This window comes from Anguilla rostrata, chromosome 14, assembly GCF_018555375.3.
Source record: "Anguilla rostrata isolate EN2019 chromosome 14, ASM1855537v3, whole genome shotgun sequence".
Taxonomy (NCBI): domain Eukaryota; kingdom Metazoa; phylum Chordata; class Actinopteri; order Anguilliformes; family Anguillidae; genus Anguilla; species Anguilla rostrata.
The window spans coordinates 28,810,996-28,832,530 of NC_057946.1; the positions used below are offsets into that span (position 1 = coordinate 28,810,996).

Sequence of the window (21,535 nt, forward strand, 5' to 3'; positions counted from 1 at the left end):
CACACACTCAAGGTTAGATATATAAAAATGGTCTATGACTGACTGTAGCCACTGTATTGTGGTGATTGCAGCCAAGGAAGGGGTTACCATGCACACAACTTTTTATGTACACAATAAACAGACTTATAACCGAGAACGCGTTGCCCGCATCCATGCTACCGACAAGCGTATCCTTGCCGACCTGCTACCCAATTTAATGTTTGGCTTGGTTTCTACGGTAACATGGTTGCCCCCGTTGCCAGGGGCAACCAGGAGCAAGGCGTTCTGGGTCAGACGTTTCTGCCAATCACAGACCCGTGACGTCACTTAGAGTTTTGAACGAGCCAGTGGAATGCCGAAGAGGAGTGTGTCCGGAAGAAAAGCTCTGAAAGGGCTGTCTGCCCCCCGGCGATGATGCAAAACATTAACATTTTAAGTAAATCATTTTGAAAACTTACCCTTTTCGATTTCACATGGTAAGATGAGACCTTTTATCAGCTTCTGGCTTGCCAGCTTTGTTAGGGAGAATGTTGTTGCAACCAGTTGCACGCAGACGACCTATGCATTGAATGCCCTTGCAACTGGCTAACTGTTGCTCGTTAGATAGCCTGTAGTCTACCTAGCTACGATCGAAAGTAAGTAGCACTAATTATAGGTAGTTAACTATAGTTTGGATAATCCATAGATAGATTATTCTCTATGATGGTAGCTGGTTTGCAAAATACCAAGTTAGATCCTTGTCTTTGAAACTCTAACTTCCATATTTCCAGCTGATTTTCCCTTGAATGTGTCACTGGCATTGGATAACTTAGCTGCCTAACTACAGCCAACGTCAGGAAAATAAATATTATCGATGTTGTCAAGTGCAATTAACAGTTTCTAGCTATTAGGTTGGCGGCTGACTGACTGGGTCGCTGTAGATTGGTAGCAGATAACTTCCGTCCCCTGCACTTGGGAGTGTAGCCAATATGCGGGTTCGTTTTACATAGGAATAGTAATGCTGTGTAACATGACCGCAGACAAGTAGAAGGTATGATACGCAAGCCATGTGCACTCTCTGGCAGTATACATTACACTGTTTACTACTTCACGTCTACACATTATCTGAATTATCAAAAGTACGGTATAAAACGCTAAAATAGAATAGGGGGAAGCACGTGAAAAGAGTAGAGGAGATTTGCCATGCTTTCCAAGTCTTCCTCTTTTCTGTGACAGAGAAGAGCGATGAAGACGCCATCCTCCTCACCGCCGATACACGTGCACGTGGCGGAGAGCACGCCTGTGCACGTGCACGTGAAGAAATGCCAGAAGAGCGGCTCCGCCAGGACGCCACAGGTCAGTCAGGTCATCTGTAAAAGTGTTGTTTAGGACGGATGTGCAAAGAGGGTCCTATCGATTTCTGGATTTCATGCCAAAATCTGCTCTTAATTATTTAATTATCCTAATAATCAGTGATGTGACATTTTAGCTACATTTACTGATAAGCTCAAGAATGACAGCTGATAACTGATTTGTGTCTCTTTAAGATCCAATGCAACAGTTTTCAACCTGGTTTTGACATAGTTGTAAATGAAAAGGACAGCACTTGCGTTTGTACTAAAGATTTTTTGAAGTGGTTGTTTAGCACGAACATAGCCAATATCTAAATAAGTTCGCTGAAAAAATGTATTTAAGTGCACACGTTTGGGTGCTTTCCATCATAATGCAGGTTTGGGTCATTGCCAATTGTTCTGTCATTTTTCACTAGTAATTTAGTTTGTGTGACAACCATAGCACCTAAACGGAAACCACAATAATTTCACCTGTCAGTCTCAATTAAAAGATGTAATCTCTTTCTAATGGATCATTTGTCACATAGCACATTACAGTAAATTAAAGCTTTAGTTGCTGACTGCTTAAAATTACTGGGCTGTGAATGTGGTGTATTTATTCTTCATGACATACGCAGTTATTTCTGACATAATGGGATCTTAAGTGGGTAAATCATCCTTCAGTAGACTTTGTGAACAGTCAACAGCTCATTAGAACTCAGTGGGTGGCATTATAGTAGGGACGAAAACCAGCATACACAGTGGGTCGCAAGGATTGAGTTTGAAAACCTCTGACCTAATGTTCTGATCTGTGAGTGAACTCATTTTAGTAATAAGTGAATTAATTCAGCCAGGGTAATTGATGGGAACAAAAACCCAGCCTGTCAGAAATTATTATAATTATAATGTCATTATTATAATTAGGTGTGTATAATAATATTTATTTAATTGCTCCTGATACTTTAATTGTCATTGCCATGGACATTGACGGTAATTTACAGGAGCAAGGTTCAGTAGACTGTGTGCACGTTTGTGCGCTTTTGTGTCCGTTCGACGGAAATCTCGTTACAATCCTCCGACGGATTACTGACGTCGTCGGGAGAATCGGCCCGCTCACGTGCCCGTCTGATTAAAAAGGTTAAGTTAATTAAAGCAGAGCGGTGTTTCCTTGCGCAGAAGAGCGTCCAGGAGCCGAAGATGCGGGCGGAGGCGGGGAATCTTCGGCCCACCGCGCAAGTGAAGACGCGCGTGCCCTGGGTCCCTCCCGGCAAGACCTCCACTCGCGATGCCCTGTACAAGTGGGAGGTAAGGCCAAGTGAGCCCCCCCGCCGCCCCATTCACATTCCCAGTGGATTTCTGGCTTTGTTTCTTCTGTTCATTTGTCTTTTCATTATTCTGTAAAAAAAAAAAAAAGGCTGTGGAGAAGGCAGAAAGGTTGTTGGTAACTCGATTAGGCTTTTTGAAGTTAAGTGTAGGTCTCCATTCCTGCGTGGAGTGGGCGGGGCTGGCGAACGAGGCGGGAAAACGCTCTCTCTGTGCGGCAGGGTCCAACGCACCGGCTGGAGATCACGCCAGTGCCAGAGCCAGAACCCGCCCAATCAGCTGCGCTGCGATTGTCTGACCTCTCCACTGAGGAGGGGGAGGTGCTACAGGGCAGGATCAACCAGTACGAGAGGAAGATTGACAGCCTGATGACCGAGGTCAGCTCCCTGAAGAGCGAGGTCAGTCAGACGCCCTGCAGTCATAAACTTTCAGTCTTCCCACCATGGTCAGTTTCCCTGTGGTCACTCTATTACGGTCACGTTACCATGGTCACCCTATCACGGTCACCTCACCATGGTCACCCTATCACAGTCATATCACCATGGTTACCCTATCACGGTCACCTCACCATGGTCACCCTATCACAGTCACGTCACCATGGTTCTCTTATGGCACGTCTCAGTACCTGCGAGTCTGCTCTTGTCATTGGTAAAGCCGTCCTCTACATTACCTTTGTCAAATGAAATCAGTCTCAGTTGAGTCCTACCCACTTCCTACACAGGCAGGAGCGCTGGGGTAGGTGCAGTTTGTGTGGGAGTGAACACACTCAAATCGAGCCAAGTTGTGTGGGAGTGAACACACTCAAATCGAGCCAAGTTATGTGGGAGTGAGCAGACGCAAATCGAGCTAGCCCTCTCACGAGATCACGCAATGAGATCTGAACACTTCCCGCGTTCAGATGGGCGTTTAAGGGGTTAACAGGAAGGCCTGACGGTGCAGTAAAAAGTGCCGAAGCTGCAGATGTCTGGGTGGATGAGACAGTGCGTTCAGCAGGGCGGGGTCAGGCCGCTCTGAGTGCTCTTATGATTGAGCCTAAATGGACGCTAGCCTATTACCAGGAACAACAGCAGATTAGCTCAGGGATGGAAATAGCCCTTTGTTATCAGTGGCTCTCCACATTTAAACAAATAAATTAGGTTTTACAGTTTCTAAAGCAACATCCATACATGACTATGAATTTCTGTGAGTCTTGGAGCTTTCATCTGAGAAATCAGATGTGTGACATGTTTTTATTATGGAGTATGGCCTTCTTCTCTGCATTCTTTAGTTATTACGGGAAATAGTCACAAATTCTCTCTGGCAACTTGCATGGGTGTGAGTGAGTGTTGGTATACAGTGTGTATACGGCCTGTGTGTGCCTATATGTTGGATGTATACAGTGCATATAAGGTCTGTGTGCGTATACACAGTGTGTGTGCGCAGTGTGTAAAAGGTGTGTGTTTGCAGGTGAAGCTGCAGAAGAAGGAGCAGCTCTTGGAGCGGCAGTCCGAGCAGCTGAATGCGTCCCAGCGCCTCATCGCCGAGCAGGAGGAGGAGCTGGCCGAGGTCACCAAGGAGCTGGAGGTGACGGAGCGCGAGAACTCCAGGCTCCGCCTCTCCATGGAGAAGATGCAGGAGGAGACCGACTACAGCAGGTACAGCTCCCCATCCCATTGGTGGAGAAGTCTGATTGGCATGTGATCTCACTGCATGCAAAGGCGGGAAGTATCTTCTGTCTGGATTCCAGTTGGCCACGCCCATGTAAACCATGCCTCTTCCCCGTTCACCAATACCAAAAATGGGTTTACAGTTAAAACACTTTCATGCACCGACACTTGTGTGCACCTACGCATTTGTGTGTTTGTAGATATACAGTGAGCTCCATAATGTTTTGGATAAAGACACATTTTCTATTGATTTGATTTAACTCCACAGTTTTAGATTTGTAATCAAACTATTTATATATGGTTAAAGTCCACATTCTCAGCTTTTTTTAAAGGGTATTTTTATACATTTTGGTTTCACAGGAGTTTCTGATGAGTCAGGTCTTTTCAATAGCTTCCTTATTGGCTGCATAGGAGAGCTTTTAGTATCTAGTCTTGATTCTAAGTATTAAATTGCCTTTGGAATCTGTTATTAGTGTCTGTCAATATGAGGACCAGAGTTGTGCCAAGGTCATTAGTCATTATGAGGCAGAGAAATAAGAAAAAAGCAGTTAGAGACATAGGCTAAACCTTAGACTGTTTGAAATGTCATTGAGAGAAAAGAGAGCGCTGGTGAGCTCAGCAAGCGCAAAGGGCCTGGTAGGCCAAGGAAGACCTCTACAGTTAATGACAGAAGAATTCTCACCATAATGAAGAAAAAATATTTATATTTGGCAAGATGGAGTTGTAGTGGGGAAGAAATAAATTATTTTAATAAAGCTTTTATGAAAATAATTTTTTTATAAATCTCCCAAGCAGAAAGGGGACAAGGCTGAAGTAGGAAGGTCAGAGGTCAGTGTTGGAAGCTGTGCTGTCTTGGCTGCTGGGATAGCTGGACTCACTTGCTGTATCTGGGGCAAAAATGTGAGAGGGTTCTGAGAAAAAAAGCTGTGGGAGTCTGAGGGGTTGCTGTAGGGAGGCAGCTAATTATCTGAATAGGCTTCTGGTCTTCCTCTGGCCTTTAGATGATTGGCTGCCTGATTCAATAATTGGCCCTCATGGAGCTGTCCCGGCTTGAGTGGGGAGCAGGGGTGCTGAAGTTTGTCCTGGTCCTGCTGACGCTATCCATGGTCAGCAGCAGGAGTCAGCGTTGTCTGTTGGCGGGTAGGTGCGGGTTATTTCGATCCCCGCACCCACCTCCCCCCTAAAGTCACCTTTCCATCAGGGAAGAAGTACAAATACTATATTAGGAAATCCAAAGATAATGGCTGGTGTGCTACTATGGGTCAATATGTGGTGGCCAATGTGGTCCTACATTTCTCCACTGCATGTTGGCCCTGTCTCACATTGGCCACGCCCCATACTGACTGTGTATCACACAGGCCACGCCCTATGTTAAATGCCCCGTAGGAGTGCATGTTAGGGATGTCATAAAATAGTGATATATTGAATATTGATCGCAGCCATCTGCGAACCTCTCCACGTCCGCCCCATTTTTTTAGTTGTCAGTGTGACAGAATTTGATAGAGACAACGCCCCATGTTAACCCCCACCCCCTGTTTACCGCGCCCCTCTTTGGCCTCACCCTTGACCGCAGGCTGGAGAAGGAGGCCCTGGTGCAGGAGAAGGACGCCCTCTTGAGGAAGCTGCTGGAAGTGGAGGTGGACGGGGCGGCGGCCTCCAGGCAGGTCTCCGCCCTGCGGGAGGCCGTGGGCAGGGTGAGGACTGTGAGTCACCAATGGGGGGCGGAGCTAGGGAGCTAGGCAGGGCGAGATCGCCATGACGACAGCTTTTAACAGTGACCTCCAGGAACTTCGGCTTTGGGGCAGCAGAGGAGAGTTTTAATAGTTGTTTTTATTGATTCTTTATTATATTACGCTTAGTACTGTTATGAATTTTTTATGCATTAGGAAGAGGCCCATAGCCAGAGGAATATGTACATTTTTATAAACCTTTTCCAATAAAACACAACAATATTAATTACTTTGTACTTGGCGAAAAGACATATAGGATATGTATGTATATTTTTATTGGTATGTGGCCAATCATAGAATACCTCCACCCACTATGAGGTTCATGAAGCCTCACTCCCCAGTTTTGCTAAGGGAGACCAGATGGGTGGGGTTGAGGCTGAATGGTGTGTCCCCCCCTGTACCCCCCCAGGAGAGGCAGTTATCAGGGACGGACTCCACACAGCTGTCCCATCAGAAGGAGCTCCTGCTGCAGAAGTTGGAGACCTTCGAGGAAACGAACCGCGCACTGCGCCATCTCCTGAAGGAGCAGCACGGGCGCGAGGTACAGTACACCCTCCTGGCCTGCAGGGGGAGCACTTTCTAACACTGCAAGGGTGTAGGGCTCGGCTCAGTCTGACTGAATTCCTGCTGACAGGTCGAGGCGTTGCGGCTGTCGGAGCAGAAGGACGTCATCCTGAAGAAGCTGGCAGACACAGAGGCAGAGAACACAGTATGACCTTTCACCTTTCACCTTTCACATCTGTATATCCTAGATTTTTATTCATATATTCTATTGACTAAGCAGGTGGTCAACTCTGTTTTCTTACTATTACAAGTTATTTTGCAACCATTGAAGCTGAAACATTACAGTTAGGAGGATCTTATGAATGTTCATGAATGAATGTCTACAAAAAAACATGGCATTATATTTGGAAAGAGACTTGCTGTTAAGTTTTTAAATATACATTTTCGGTGCATTGAGCACAAATAAAATAGGGGTCTATAGAGGTCTGTTGTGTCAAGGTGAAGTGCATCAAAAGAGTTTACTCTGAGTAAGTAGGAAACATTCTTCAATTTCATTTTAGGGTAAACTGTCCCTTTAATGGACACATCAGGGTTCACTGTGGTATGTCTGTGTGTGTGTGTGTGTGTGTGTGTGTGTGTCTGGCTTGTTATACTGTGTTTTAGCTGCTGGTGGTGAGGTTGCAGGACAGAGAGAAGGAGCTGAATCAGCTCACAGTGTTCCTGGAGACTGAAAAGGTACACGCACGCACACACACACATACACACACACATGCACGCTATTCCACTGTCATTCCTGAATCAGTAAATGCTGCTAAAATTTCAGGTCATATAAATGATTTGCTGGATTTAAATAATTAAGTTGGCCTGAAATCCAGAATCAGACGCGGCCCTCCTTGCCCACCCTGCTCAATCCTATATACACCACATATACACTACTCATATTGCACAACACAAATACACACTGCACTCACATCTATACTATGTATAAACTCACATCACTCATTGGACACATCTATCCCCAAACTCATATCTGTGCTGCACATCTTCACTTTATCATTGGGAAATGTAATTCATTAAGAAGCTTTACTCTTTTACTGACTGCGAGTGTGCGCCCCCTGCAGGAGAACGCGAGGACCACAGCAGAGCTGTCCAAAGCGCTGGAGTCCACACGCGCCCACCTGCAGGGCCAGCTGCGCAGCAAAGAGGCCGAGAACAACCGCCTGGCCGTCCAGATTCGGGTACCCCAAATACCCCCCGCTCTGCGTTTGTGTGTTTGTGCCTGTTTGTGTTTTATGCGTCAGCATGTTTGTGTGTTTGTGCGTCAGCATGTTTGTGTGTTTGTGCGTCAGCATGTTTGTGTGTTTGTCCATTATCATGTTTGTGTGTTTGTGCCTGTTTGTGTGTCTGTGCATTAGCATGTTTGTGTGTTTGTCCATTAGCATGTTTGTGTGTTTGTCCATTAGCATGTTTGTGTGTTTGTGCCTGTTTGTGTGTCTGTGCATCAGCATGTTTGTGTGTCTGTGCATTAGCATGTTTGTGTGTTTGTCCATTAGCGTGTTTGTGTGTTTGTGCCTGTTTGTGTGTCTGTGCGTCAGCATGTTTGTGTGTTTATGCGTCAGCATGTTTGTGTGTCTGTGCGTCAGCATGTTTGTGTGTTTGTGCATTAGCATGTTTGTGTGAGGATGTTTGTGGATGTTTGCATGTTAATGCACTTGAATGTGTGTGTACTACTGCATTTGTGCATTAAAATCTGTCACTGCACTTGTCCGTTTGTACACATTTATGCATTCGCGCGTTTGCACATTAGCAATGTCAGCGACGCTCTCCCCCACAGAAACTGGAGCGCGCGGTGGTGCAGCGGCAGGGCGAGGCGGACCAGCTGCACGCGCAGCTGCGGCAGCTGAGGCAACGGGGCGACGGCGACAAGGAGGCCCTGAAGCGGTCGACGCGCGTGCAGAGAGAGCGGGCGGAGCGCAGCGAGGACGCAGCCGGACAGCTGACTGCGCAGCTGCTGCAGAAGGTGAGGGAGGGGAGGGGTGGGGTGGGGTGAGGTGAGATGGGGTTGGGGTGTCAGAGGGTGCCCCTTACAGAAATGAAATGCACCACTGCTGTAAATATCTGCAGTTTTAGGAAAATAGATTGCTAAGTTGTTTCCACAGCAGTATGTCTCCTTTGTAAATACATTGCAAAATATGAAAGTGTAGCAGTATGTGTATTCAGTCTCTGTCAGGCGGTGGGGAGTAGGGTGTTGTTACTGGACTATTATACACAGAACTCAGCTCCAGTGACATGCTCTGTACGAAGCTTTGGATGTATTAAAGAGAAGACTTAATACATTTTAAATGACAATAAATGTTAAATGAAGAGCAACAGTAATAATAATATGTGTCATCATAATAATGGTGATAATTTTGAGAAGGGCTAAAGCTGCTGATTGCTGGTGATGAGAATGACACCTTGTACCCTGCCCCCCTGACTCCGCCCCCTCTATCCCCACCCCTTTGTAGGAGGCCCACCTGGCCGACGCCCTGGCTACAGCAGAGGCCTTCCAAAACCGCCATGCTCAGGAAGCACAGGAGAGGAGCCGGCTGGAGGTGGAAGTGACCGTTCTGAACAGGCGAGTTCCAGGGCTGCACCTGCAAGACCATCCAGCCAATTACCACCATTCGGCACATTAGAGAACTACACTTTCCAGTGTGCATTGCAAAGCTTGTCCTAATGATTGTTGTGACAGAGCATTCTGGGTCATTAAGGCCCTTCCATTCCATTTCCGGGCCCCCTAAAATGGCCACCCTGTGGTTGAGGCCCGCTTTTGTGATCTGCTTAACCTTATGCACCTTTGTCCAAGTCCTACTACGGGCTGCAATTCAGTGGTTATTTAACACTGGATTGCTTAACATCTCAGTGATTTAGACATGGATGTAGACTTCCATGTCAAAATCATTAAGCTGTTATATCATGGATCTATACAAGACAGACAGATACTGCGTGTATTTGGCTTGGCAGTCAGAGGGAGATCAATAAAATGACTGATTGCATGGAAATGGAAAGATACACAGTGGAAACTAATGGAAGTAGGGTATGTGGTGGATGTTTTTCATCTGCTCAACAATACTGAAAGCTGCATGTGTATATAGGAGATGAGTCATGATCACACTGATCAAGTGTAAGGTAAAATTATAAAGCAAGTTTCTGCAATGAACAAGTGATTGAAAAATAAATTTGATGATGATGATGATGATGATGATGACGATGATGGTGATGATGATGATGCGATGATGATAGATGAGATGATGAGATGATGAATGATGATGATGATGATGATAATCGTGTGCATGCGATGTTGAATTGAGATGATGGTGTGTGATGATGATGAGATGATAATGAAGATGATGACGATGATAATGATGACGATGATGCATGTCTGCGCTGTGCATCTCGTCTCTGAGCACCGGTGTCGACCTGGGGGAGCAGGCTGAGGTGGTGGAGCGCCAGTCGGAGAGGGGCTCTGGACCGGCTCCACGCCCTCACCTCCGAAGCACGCCCTCGACTGAGCGAGCCTGAAGGGCGTTGGCCCCACCTGCTCTGACCCCCGCTGACCCTAAACCCTGTCAGCTGCACTGTCCATCCCCTCGTCCCCTACCCAAAACGACTACGACTGTGTGAATGAACCAGAAGCTATCTGATATGTGTGTGTGTGTGTGTGTGTGTGGGTCATTCGCCTACAGAAATCTCCTCTCTCACTTTCTCTCTCTCTCTATCTCACTCTCTCTCTCTCTCTCACTCTCCTCTCTCCTCTCCCCTCTCCTCTCTCCTCTCCCCTCTCTCTCCCTCCCCTTCCTCTCTCCTCTCCTCCACAGGCCACTCAGTCAGCAGTAGAGGAGAAGCTGTCTCTGTCTCAGTCTGAGCTGCAGCAGGTGAAGAGCTCAGTCAAACAGTATGAGAGCCTTCTGGAGAGCTACAAGAGCCAGGTACCCAAACACACACTGAAATGCACGGAAATACACGCACACACACACACACACACACACACACACACACGCACGCCACACACACACACACACAAGCGCACCCACACACACACTGAACACACAAACAACACACCACACACACCACACAAACACACAAACACACACCACCCACACACAACACACACACACACACACCCCACACACCACACACACACACACACACACACACACACACACACCACACCAACACACACACAGACACACACCACACACACACACACACACACACACACACACACACACACCACACACACACACACACACACACACACACACACACACAACACACACACACACACACACACACACACACACACACACACACACACAACACCACACACACTCACACCACACACACACACACACACACACACACACACACACACACACACAAACACACTCACCCACACACACACACACACCAGTATGAGCAGGTTTCCCAGTATGAGCAGCGTGAGCAGCGCCCGTCTCTCTCTCCCCCAGGTGCAGAAGGCCCGGACGGACGCGGATGACTACAGGCTGCAGCTGGAGCGGGCGGGGCAGGAGGCGGAGTCCCTGCGGGGGGAGGTGGGGCGGGAGGTGGAGGCGGTGCGGGCGGGGCTGCTGGGCCGCCTGCGGGAGCTGGAGCCGCTGCCGGAGGCGCTGAAGAGGGCGGAGCTGCAGCTGCGGGAGGAGCAGGCCCTCGAGCGCGAGCAGGAGAGGCGGCTCGCCGAGCACAGCAGAGCCCTCGCCGAGCTGCGGCTCAAGGTCCGAACACCGCCCCCCCACCCCACCCCCCCAGCCGTGAGACACACTGCTGGGCCACACCCCTCCTGTGTGTGTGTGTGTATGGTGTATGTCACTGTGTGTGTGTGTGTGTGTATGTCACTGTGTGTGTGTATAGTGTATGTCAGTGTGTGTGTGTGTATAGGGTATGTCACTGTGTGTGTGTGTATAGTGTATGTCAGTGTGTGTGTGTGTATAGTGTATGTCACTGTGTGTGTATAGTGTATGTCACTGTGTGTGTGTGTATAGTGTATGTCAGTGTGTGTGTGTGTATAATGTATGTCACTGTGTGTGTGTGCAGTGTATGTCACTGTGTGTTTTTAATGTATGTTGGTGCGAGTGTGCGTGTTTTTAGTTTATGCTAGTGTGTGTGTGTCATTGCGAGTATGTGCTTTTAGTGTATGTTAGTGTTTGCTTGTGTTTGTAGAGTATGTCAGTGTGTTCTTAGTGTGTCAGTGTGTGTTTTTATTGCATGTGAGTGTGAGTGTGTATGTTTCTAGTTTATGTCAGTGTTTCTCTGTGCGTTTTTAACGTATATGTGTGGCTGTGGGCCCTAAGCATCCAGCAGGGTACATTATCTGCATTTTAGAAGCTAATACGTTTTGTTAAAATGAGACGGTGTGTGAAAGGTGTCGTGGCGGTGGCCCACAGGTGGAGCAGCAGGGGGTGCAGCTGGACGCGTCCCGGGGGAAGAATCTGGCGCTGCAGGAGGAGAACAAGCAGCTGCAGCACCAAGTGGAGAGTCTGGAACGGTAACAGCCAATCACATCCTGCGCTTCCCACACCTCAGCCAATCACATCCTGCGCTACACGCACCTCAGCCAATACCATCCTGCGCCTCTGCCAGCATATTGCCACACCACTCACTACATAGCAGCCAGTTACTTCCTGCGCCACTCGAACAACGATCAGTCACATAGCTGAGCTTCCTACAAAATGGCTGCAGTTCCCACACAGCACCCACGGTCTGTTTCTCTGCCAGCAGGCATTTACATCCAGCATTTCAGCCAATCAGATAAAGCACATTTTGTAGGCAGAAAATGCTGGAGCAGTCTGGCACAGCCAATGACATTTCTTATAATTTCTGGGCAGGAGCTGTAACCTTGAAGCTTGTTTCCCACTTTTTTAGAAAGCCAGTTGGCTGTTAGAGGACTGTGCCAGTACCCCACAGAGTATATATGAATTTATTTATAGTATATATTTTATTTATCTCTGAATGACGCACGGCAGTTGCTTCCTCCTTCCTGTTTTCATTCCCGAGCAGGAAGCTGAGCGAGGCGAGCGCGCAGAACAGAGACCTGGTGCTGGTGGTCTCCAAGCGCGAGGACGCCGTCCGCGAGCACCAGCTGCGGCTGGAGGAGAAGTCGCGCGAGTGCGGCGCCCTGGTGCGCCAGCTGGAGGAGGCGCTGGACGACGCGCGGCGCCAGGTGCGTGCGTCGGAGCCGCCGGGAATTTCACCCGATACCGCGCCAATATTCCAGCATTTACTGGTGGCCGTGTTATTATTATTATGATTAAAAATGGCATCTATGAATGTGACATTAGTTTACATATTCTTAACATCCTCATGGGTTAGCATACTCATACAAATATCCTTTTGGTATTCGTATATATTTTTAAATATATCCCATGTACAGTATTTTTTCCAAATGTTCCTTGTGTAGTGCCATGCTTTTGCCTGACTGGGCCGGTGAATGGGGATTGGTTGACGGGAGAGATGATGTAATGTGTGCTAGGCCTGGTGGGGGGTTATGGGCACGGGCTGACCCTGAGCCCAGTTCCGGTTCTGGTTCTGGTTCTGACAGGTGGCGCAGACGCGGGAACGGGCCACCTCTAAGGAGCGCACCGCCCAGTCCAAGGTCCTGGAGCTGGAGACTCAGCTGAGCCGAACCAAAACCGACCTGAACCAGCTGCGCCGGGACAAGGAGGATGTGAGCATGGTTACCTGCACACTCACACACACACACACTTTCAGACGCACACACACACACACACACACACACACACACTTTCAGACGCACACACACACACACACACACACACACACACACACACACACTCATACACACTCATATACACACACACACACACACACTCACACACACACACACACACACTGTCTCACACACACACACTCACTCACGCACGCGTGTATACATATACGTAAACCTGCATGGTCAGTAGTAGTTTTAGAAAGGTTAAAAAGTTATTAAAATTTTAAAGCACTATCAGTCACTGAACATGCCTGTCTATCTACTCTTGTGGGTACATGGCATGTATTGATGGGCTGAATGGCCTGTGCATGTCCTCATATATGCTTGTCTATCCCCCTCCCCCCCCCTCCCCCCTCCCTCGCCCCAGGCGGAGAGGCGGTTCCAGAGCCGGCTGCAGGACGTGAGAGATCGGCTGGAGCAGTCGGACAGCACCAACCGCAGCCTGCAGAGCTACGTCCAGTTCCTCAAGGCCTCCTACGCACACGTGTTCGGAGACTCCGCCCTCACCAGCTCCGCCCTGCGAGCCCCCTCCCCAGTCTGACCAGGCTCCGCCCCTCACCAACTCCACCCCTGCGAGCCCCCTCCCCAGTCTGACCAGGCTCCGCCCCTCACCAGCTCCACCCCTGCGAGCCCCCTCCCCAGTCTGACCAGGCTCCGCCCCTTCAGCCACCATCTCTTTCAAAGACATATTCATACCAAACCCTGTATGGCACTGTTACTCTCCCTCTCTAGCTTGACTTTATTTATACTATGTGCTATACAGCAGGTTTCCTCAGTCCCGGGCCTAGAGAGTAGGGTGGCTGGTTTTGGTATTTTCACCTTAGAAATCAGCAATAAATTCAGATCCAGGAAACCAGGGGAGGTGAGTTAGCTGTGTAATCGACTGCTTTGGTCTGATGGACTAAGTAGCGAGTACCAGCGAAACCAGTGAACTCTGCAGCTCCCCAGGGCTGGGTTTGAGGACCCCTGCTGTGCTGTGTTTAGTCCATCCCAGTTATACATGAAGTACTTACAATTATACGAGTATAAAAATTACGTTTACAGACTTTTGAGAAAGACATATAACCTTTTTTTATCATGATTTAATTTGAAATCATTTTATTTATTTATTTATCGCAGTGTTCTTGAAAGCAATTTATAGGGTCTTTTTTAAAAAGATGTAAAACCTTCCATGGTATTATAAAAGTGTGCTATTATGGAAGGATTTCCAAAGCCCTACAGGGGTCTGTGCTGTGTGGAAGTCCTCCACGGGTGCTATCTGTTTTGATACCATTGACATAAATTCAGGTTCATTATTTATATTTGCAGTATCTATGGTTTTGCTTTTAAATATTCAAGCTTTGACTTAAGTTGTTGATTTATGTTTGAAAAAAAAGAAGGAGGTTCAGTACTGTAATACGAACGCAGTATCCGCAAAGCTACATGTCGAAGATAATGACTGTCACTGTTTCTGTGCTTCAATTTAATTACATGAGATTTTTATTGAGATATTCTAGTTACAGTACATAGAATTTATTTAGAAAAATGAATTTAAATGCAATAAAGTAAGTTTCAATAATTAAAGCTTGTGTCCTAAATTAAATATATTTTAGTTGCTTCTTGATGACCTTCGGGGGTGTAATTCATTCATAAAAGCTCAATACCGTCTGTGAAGTATGAACCTACTTTAAAAAGTAATAATTCTCTTTGATGTTTAAAATGGCTGCTTTGCTTTGGTTCACCCACTGACATGGTGAGATATATAAGGTACAGCCAGAGGTGTGACAGACATTCTGCTCCTCTGTTCATTCCATCCTGTCAGCTATTCAACAACAGAAGGTTCCAGTTTGTAACAGAAGGTTCTGGTGCCCTATTACAGAACACCCTTTGCATTCTACTTGGTCACGCCCCTTCATAAATATTAATGATGTATCAGATTCAAATGCATTGGCTTCAATGGTAGAGACAGAAGTTAATAATGCTGAGTATTTGCCGAGTGCTAAGAACACTGAGTATCTGATCACTCTAAAGACTGGTATTGATATTCATTGGAGGGTACGTATGTTGTTGGATTGGTTAGGCTGAAGCTGTCCTCTGTGACATCACTGTCGCCCAGTCTTGATGATTCTGTCGCAGTCCAGAGATCTCTCCTGATGCCGAGGTTCCAGAATTCCAATCCCATGTGAGCACATTACCTGGAAATATGGTGGACAGACATGAACGTGGAATATTAAAATATGGAACTTAAAACACCATGCTATTTCAGTAGTTGTTTCTTTGATTTATGTATTGTGGCAGCTGGATGTTAAGTTATTGTTATTCGGGCCCTGGGCTTGTAACCAGAAGTTTAAGGTTAACTCCTATTGCAGTCAGTGTGCTTTTTAAATGAAAGGGCCTTAGTTAATACCCAGCGTTATTAATGGAATATTTCTGTGCAAAACAACCGTGAAGCGGTCACATGTCCAGTCCAGTCTAATCTCTTGTGCTCAGTGTTGACACCCCCATGGTGTGCTAGTCTTATTGCTGGCAGAGTGTATTTTCCTATACAACCGCAGGTGTTGCCAGATACCTAGGATTTTATTTTCCAAAATATTCTTCAAAATCATCCATCTACAACAGATTCCCATGCAGATCTTCTAAGACATTCCCTAATAGCTTTCTGTGAAATACATTTATTCTTTGAAAGCATTGTACCTGCTTCAGCAGACAAATGGCTGGTTATGTACATTTCAGACAGTGTGACTTCAAGTCTTCCATTTTGGATGAAGGGTGATAGGGCAATTGGAAAGACCTATAAATACAATCCATGGTTGCTGCTGAGCAATCTTAAGCTGCTATCTACATAGTTGCACACATTTGCTGATAATGTGCTATCTAAGGCACAAAAAAAGTTTCTTTTTTTAGAAACAGCTCAATTTCTCAGTAACTGTAGACTTTTTTACTGGTTGACCATTTTTCATTTTACAGTGTAAAACTAAATGTATTATACATACTGTACATGAGTAAAATTTCCTGGTTAAGTATTTAATAAACAATATGAATGCACTGTGATGTACATTGTGTTTTTCTCCAAAGTGGTGACATACAGTATAAACCTGTTACTAATGCCCAATGGTAAAAGGTTATTTTCTAAGGGGGGGTTCTTTATTGTCTGATCCTGTGAAAGAGGTCTGAGTCCTCTTGTGTAACTGCCAATCAAACTCTTTAAAAAAAAAAATTTTTCAGGCTGAACAAATGAAACAACAAAGACAAATATAAATAAATATATATACTGTAGTGCAGTCTGTAGATATTTGGAGAGTGACGCCATTTTGTTTTTGTTTTGGCTGGATTTCAGCACACTGAATTTGAAATGAAACAATGAAAATGAGGCTAAAATGCAAACAGTCAAAATGAGGACCAAAACTAATTGGGTTAACATAATCTTAGTCATAATTATTTGAATTTATGATTTATTCATACCTATTATTTCCACAAATTATTTTTGTTATAATAAACTGCTGGAAAATATTGAATTTTCGACCAGGAGGCCTATCAATTTGAGCTACCAAATGGCTCTCTTATAGAATTTGCTGAGGCCTTTCAATTCTTCCTCTGTGAGTCAGAGCTCTTGCAGGGACCCATAAATTGTTTTCAGCTAGACGCGAGGGGTGCCAGAAGGCTTTCGTGCGCTCGTGAAGCTTAATTTCGGAATCTGGAACTCCTGAACGGATTTATCCTCAGCACATTCCAGAGCACGTGAGCGCTGCTGAGACGCAGGGGATTCTGCCCGACCGATCTAACATCCGGATCCGTACCCCCAAACGATGAATGCACAGCTCCCACGTGCCTCTGCTGTTTATCTTTCAGCATTTTATTGATTTATGTTGCATTATCTTGGATGGAATCCTTTCATGGCACACCACGAATCAGACTATATTGCATTAAACCTTTAATTTGCATAATGGACGTAAACGTTCAGGAAAAGCAAAATCGCTTCCAGTATAGGCCACCTTTGGGGTGTAAGTTAATGCATGTTATGATGTAGTTTTATTTATTAGAAATTGCAATTTAGTTCATTATCATTATGATTGGTATAATCTGAAACTATGCTGTATTTCCAAGAGGATAGATTTACTGAAATGTAAAGTCAGTTTTACCTTCTGCGGCGTCAGTATCAAAATCCACAATTTACACCTGGTATTGAAAAAAGGGCTTCCTCCCAACCTCAAATTGGTGGAGTTGGTTAATAGCCTACATACACCGACAATAAAAATTAATTACAAATTCGGTCATGTAATTCAGATGTACTGACCAGGCGTGCAAATTGTCTGAATGTGTGCATTTTTATTTATCATCTAACTGCACTCAGATAAATGTTATGACAGCCTACCGAACATGCAGAGCAGATTATTGATGAATAGGCCTATCTCACGCAGTCCATTTAAACATTATTGTTTTAGTTTGGATTAATTTGCCAAAATGTTGCTATCTTCTTCACAGTTACCTCTCTTTTTCTGGAGACGAGGACATACTGGAAGTTCATAAGAATTCTCTAAACATATTAAATACTTGTTTTTTTATCAACTGTGTGTTGTGCGCATCGGATTCGGACACTTCCGTCAAAGCCCGGTTCACATTCGGCTTGTTGCTGCGGTGTATGATGTCACCGCCTCGCGCAGTATATTAGACTTGGCCCGATACTCTGAACGCCTTCAGTTGCGGCGAGTGTGGCGCCTGGTAGTTCCATTTGAAATAAAGAGCTATACATTCCGGAAAAGGTAAGGTAAAATGGTGACAAAGTATTGCACATATGAAAGATTTTTAAACATATAATTTTGGGTGCAATCTGTGAATGCTTGTCCAGCTTCCAGTAAATATTTTCAGATGGTTTGCAGGTTATCGTTAACTTAAATGAAATGTTTACATTGCTGATGTGTCTTGGTTTAAGTGTAAATGTAGACTTCACCTTGACCTACATCAGTTTTTCTTGCAATCGTCTGCTAAATGGGAATTCATTAGTAAAGAATGTCTCCTACGAAACCCTTGGGTTAGGCTTTTAAATTTCGGTCTGTTGAATCGTGTTTAAAATTTGATTCCAGAATCAAGTGAAAAGAAGACCACATTATGGTGTAGGCTATGTTATAACAGTATAATTGCAACGCATCAAATAGCCAATAGCTGAAACTAAAAAAGGTAGAAAACATTTGAAATGTAGCATCACTCTCGCCTGCACAGTTTTGTACCAGCCAACGAACGCACCGGTGTTGGCTGTTGTCCGATAGCTAAGGTTAGCGGGGTGAAATGATAAACCGTGTTTCTGTTGCCTATTTGCGCCTGCACGTTTATTACTGAGGGAGGAAAATGGTTACGCACTAACATCCATTCCCTGACCACATTTGGGACGCTTATGCTCGCAGGTGTCGTGATGATGTTCGGGGTCGTTCGTTTTCTGAGGATATTTTATCTGAGCCGGCGAAGGATCCGCCCAGCGCTGCCTATATATACAATAGGAATTTAATTGTACAGCTTCACCGACAATTGATGAGCTGTCAACGATTATTTGCTGTTGTTCATGTGATTAAAATGTTCATATATAATGTGTGTGAAACTGTCTTGTTTAATTTCTTATGAAAACATGAAAACATTGGATACTTGTCGATGTGGTAACGCTCGCTACTGTTCTCGTTTGACAGCTGTCAGATATCAGATAGCCGTCATGGGTTTTGTATACCTTTTCATGTACAGCTGTTGAGAGAAACGTCTGTCCCCATGAGGGTCAAGGCAACCCGATACTATTAGTAGCGGCTAGATAAGACGTTCCTCTGTTTAATTGCAATCGGTTAATTGCAAATGTTAATGATCTTGTCCTGTGTATTTTGTAAATTATTAGTTGTTCGGTGACATGGTAAAAACGGTTTGTTGTTTATCATCCTATTGCATCTCGCAGATATGTGGTTGTGACGCGGTATGTGTACTGTAGGTGGGTCACGTGCGTTTTCCTGTAGACCGCTCCTTATGAGCAAAAGCTCTTGCGCTGTCCTTGGCATCTGTATTGATGATGCAGGACGATGACTGGGCTCGTGTTCGGTCAAACATATGGACAGACAGAACACCTTTCCTCTTGAATATTGTCCTCCATTTTGTTTCTGTATTGGTCAGAGAGCTCCTATCCAGACTAGTGACTCTGAAGGCTGATATGGTATGATGCTACATGAATATATACCAGGGAAGCAACAAGAACACCAGATAAATTGCAGCCAACATGCATCAAGCTGAAAAGCTGCTAAAATAAAAGCAGTGAAATCGTAGTGCCTCACAATTGTTTGTAAACTTAACATATTTGCATCACAATGATGCTTAACACAGAGAGCCAAGCAATGTTTAGTTTCCACCCCTTTGTGTTTGCGCAGGCGTGTTGCAGCTTGTGATTGCTATCCTGCAATCTGATGGCACTCTAGCTAATTTAGTTGGCATCATTTATATAGGCCATGGTTCGGTTGGCTTGAATCGATTGGAATGCCACCTACACAAGATCGTGATTCCTCAGAAGTAATAGCTGACAATTAGCTTATTAGCAAAGCGCATCCCCAGGATTTGAGTGGTCGTATCTCACATCAGTCCAATGAGTCGTATAAGGTCATGAGCCTGATGAGAAGCAGAACGATGATGTACCAAAGACGATGTACTTTACTGTAGGATTCTCAACGTGTTCAACGGTGGCCTTGCACAGTATTACCATGCCCCCGGTGTCTAAGGGTGGCAAGTGACTGCAGACAGGAAGAAGTGACCTGGTCAAAGTACCAGCTAGGATTGGTTTTGTTCCTCAGAGAAAACCTGCCTACCTCAGGGGATAGGTTGTGCTTGGAGAATGTTGTGAAGAACTGTGGCAAAAGTTAATATTTTTTTTACTCTTGCGGCTCTTGTTCTATTGCCTTGTGGTTGTCTCAACGACATTTTGTCACCAGTGACAAAAACATTGTTACTGAAAAAATCTACCTATGCCTGCTATATGAATTGCACAAGTTTCAGACAATGCATTCACCATAGGAGTTGTGGCTGGGGTCTAAGCCCCACACAGTTGTGGTTGAGATATCACCGTGGCCTGAATTCGGGCCCAGAAAAACCCCTGTTAATGCGCGTCCAATCTAAGAGAGATCGGCATTCGTTAATAGGCAGCCAATCAAAGATCGCCGTTCATTTTTCATACATAAAAGTCATTGGCGATTATTATTCATTTAGGCCACCTGCTCCTTTCCTCTGGAGGAAGGGCTCGTCGAGCGCATTCCCAGGGCCTTTGTTTTAAAATGGGCCGCTGTCCTTCCTCCTGCAGTGTCATTGTCCTCTGCCTCCTGCTCGCCAATCAGACGCGAGACTCCATTCTGGGACACCGCACCCAGGCTTGGAGTGCAGGTTTCAGCAACTCCCTGCTAACGCAGAACATTCTCACAATGTTCCTGCCACGCACCGACAACGTTATGACATCCACAAAACGTTCCCGTAGCATTGAGAGAACATTTTGAGTTAGCTGGCACCGACCGGTATTTAACGCAGTGGTTCTGGACCGAGCGCTGGAGCTCGTTGCTGAAGTGTCGTTGGGAGGTGAAGGGCTGCAGTAGCTGTGGCGTGTTCTGACCCGGCTGCTTCCTTATCTGTGTGCAAGGTCACCCCCCCCATCCTTCTTCAAGGTTGAAGGAGCGCATGGGTTGCCGCGTTCGCTCTGAGCTGCAGGATGGGGGTGTGGTTTCCGTTTCTTACTCAGGAACAAACTGACACTTGTTCCTTTTTTTAGGTTGGGGTGGGGTGGGGGGGGGGGTTGCAGGCCTTCATTCTAACCGAGGTGGTTCTTTTTTATCTTTGACTTTTGAATAACAAATTTAAACATGCAAAATAATTTTTTATCTTCTTTCATATCATCACAGGTGCTGCTGTAATGATAATCCCTGGCCAGTGATATTTCTTTTAGTAGCTATGTCTTGTAACTATGCTTTTCCTGGACATTTCCAATATTGCAAAAGCGATATTTTGACAGCTATAAAAAAAACAATATCTTATTGGTTCAGTCAGAGGTTCTGTTCATGTGCTGCTCTGATTCTGGTATGTCATAAATTCCAGCATTTCAGTGCAAAGTGAGGAGGCGGCCCCCACAATATCATTGCATACTGAGCCTTTAAGCATCACTTAGCAACAGCATATAGGTCGCCATGGCAACACAACTGTGAATGTAATATTTCCGAGCCCTTTAATGAAAAATTCTCAGTTTCTCAACGAAGCTTCCTGTTTAAACACAAACTA

The 21,535-nt window shown here is 45.6% G+C and overlaps 2 protein-coding genes across 2 annotated transcripts in view; both read left to right on the forward strand.

Annotated features, from left to right (window-relative positions):
* The first annotated feature begins 297 nt into the window (after positions 1-297).
* odf2a (outer dense fiber of sperm tails 2a) lies at positions 298-14,845 on the forward strand. Its single transcript, XM_064308219.1, has 19 exons — positions 298-455; positions 1,195-1,314; positions 2,466-2,594; positions 2,834-3,010; positions 4,059-4,246; positions 5,832-5,961; positions 6,398-6,529; positions 6,623-6,697; positions 7,156-7,227; positions 7,614-7,730; positions 8,327-8,512; positions 9,000-9,150; positions 9,984-10,058; positions 10,345-10,463; positions 11,007-11,270; positions 11,940-12,040; positions 12,553-12,715; positions 13,094-13,219; positions 13,650-14,845. Exons 1-19 carry the CDS (start codon positions 453-455, stop codon positions 13,821-13,823), a joined length of 2,502 nt encoding a protein of 833 aa, XP_064164289.1. The 5' UTR covers positions 298-452; the 3' UTR covers positions 13,824-14,845.
* A 3,042-nt stretch (positions 14,846-17,887) lies between these two features.
* LOC135239931 (spectrin alpha chain, non-erythrocytic 1-like) overlaps positions 17,888-21,535 on the forward strand; it is a 45,043-nt gene continuing 41,395 nt past the window's right edge. Inside the window, 1 exon segment of the mRNA XM_064308934.1 lies at positions 17,888-18,021. The gene's annotated coding sequence lies outside the window, so the exon portion shown is untranslated.

Bases quoted from the DNA above. Each gene is read 5' to 3' on its own strand.
- odf2a (XM_064308219.1), top strand. The intron at 3,011-4,058 runs GTCAGTCAGACG...GTGTGTTTGCAG, and splicing joins TCAGCTCCCTGAAGAGCGAG to GTGAAGCTGCAGAAGAAGGA. The intron at 6,698-7,155 runs GTATGACCTTTC...ACTGTGTTTTAG, and splicing joins ACACAGAGGCAGAGAACACA to CTGCTGGTGGTGAGGTTGCA.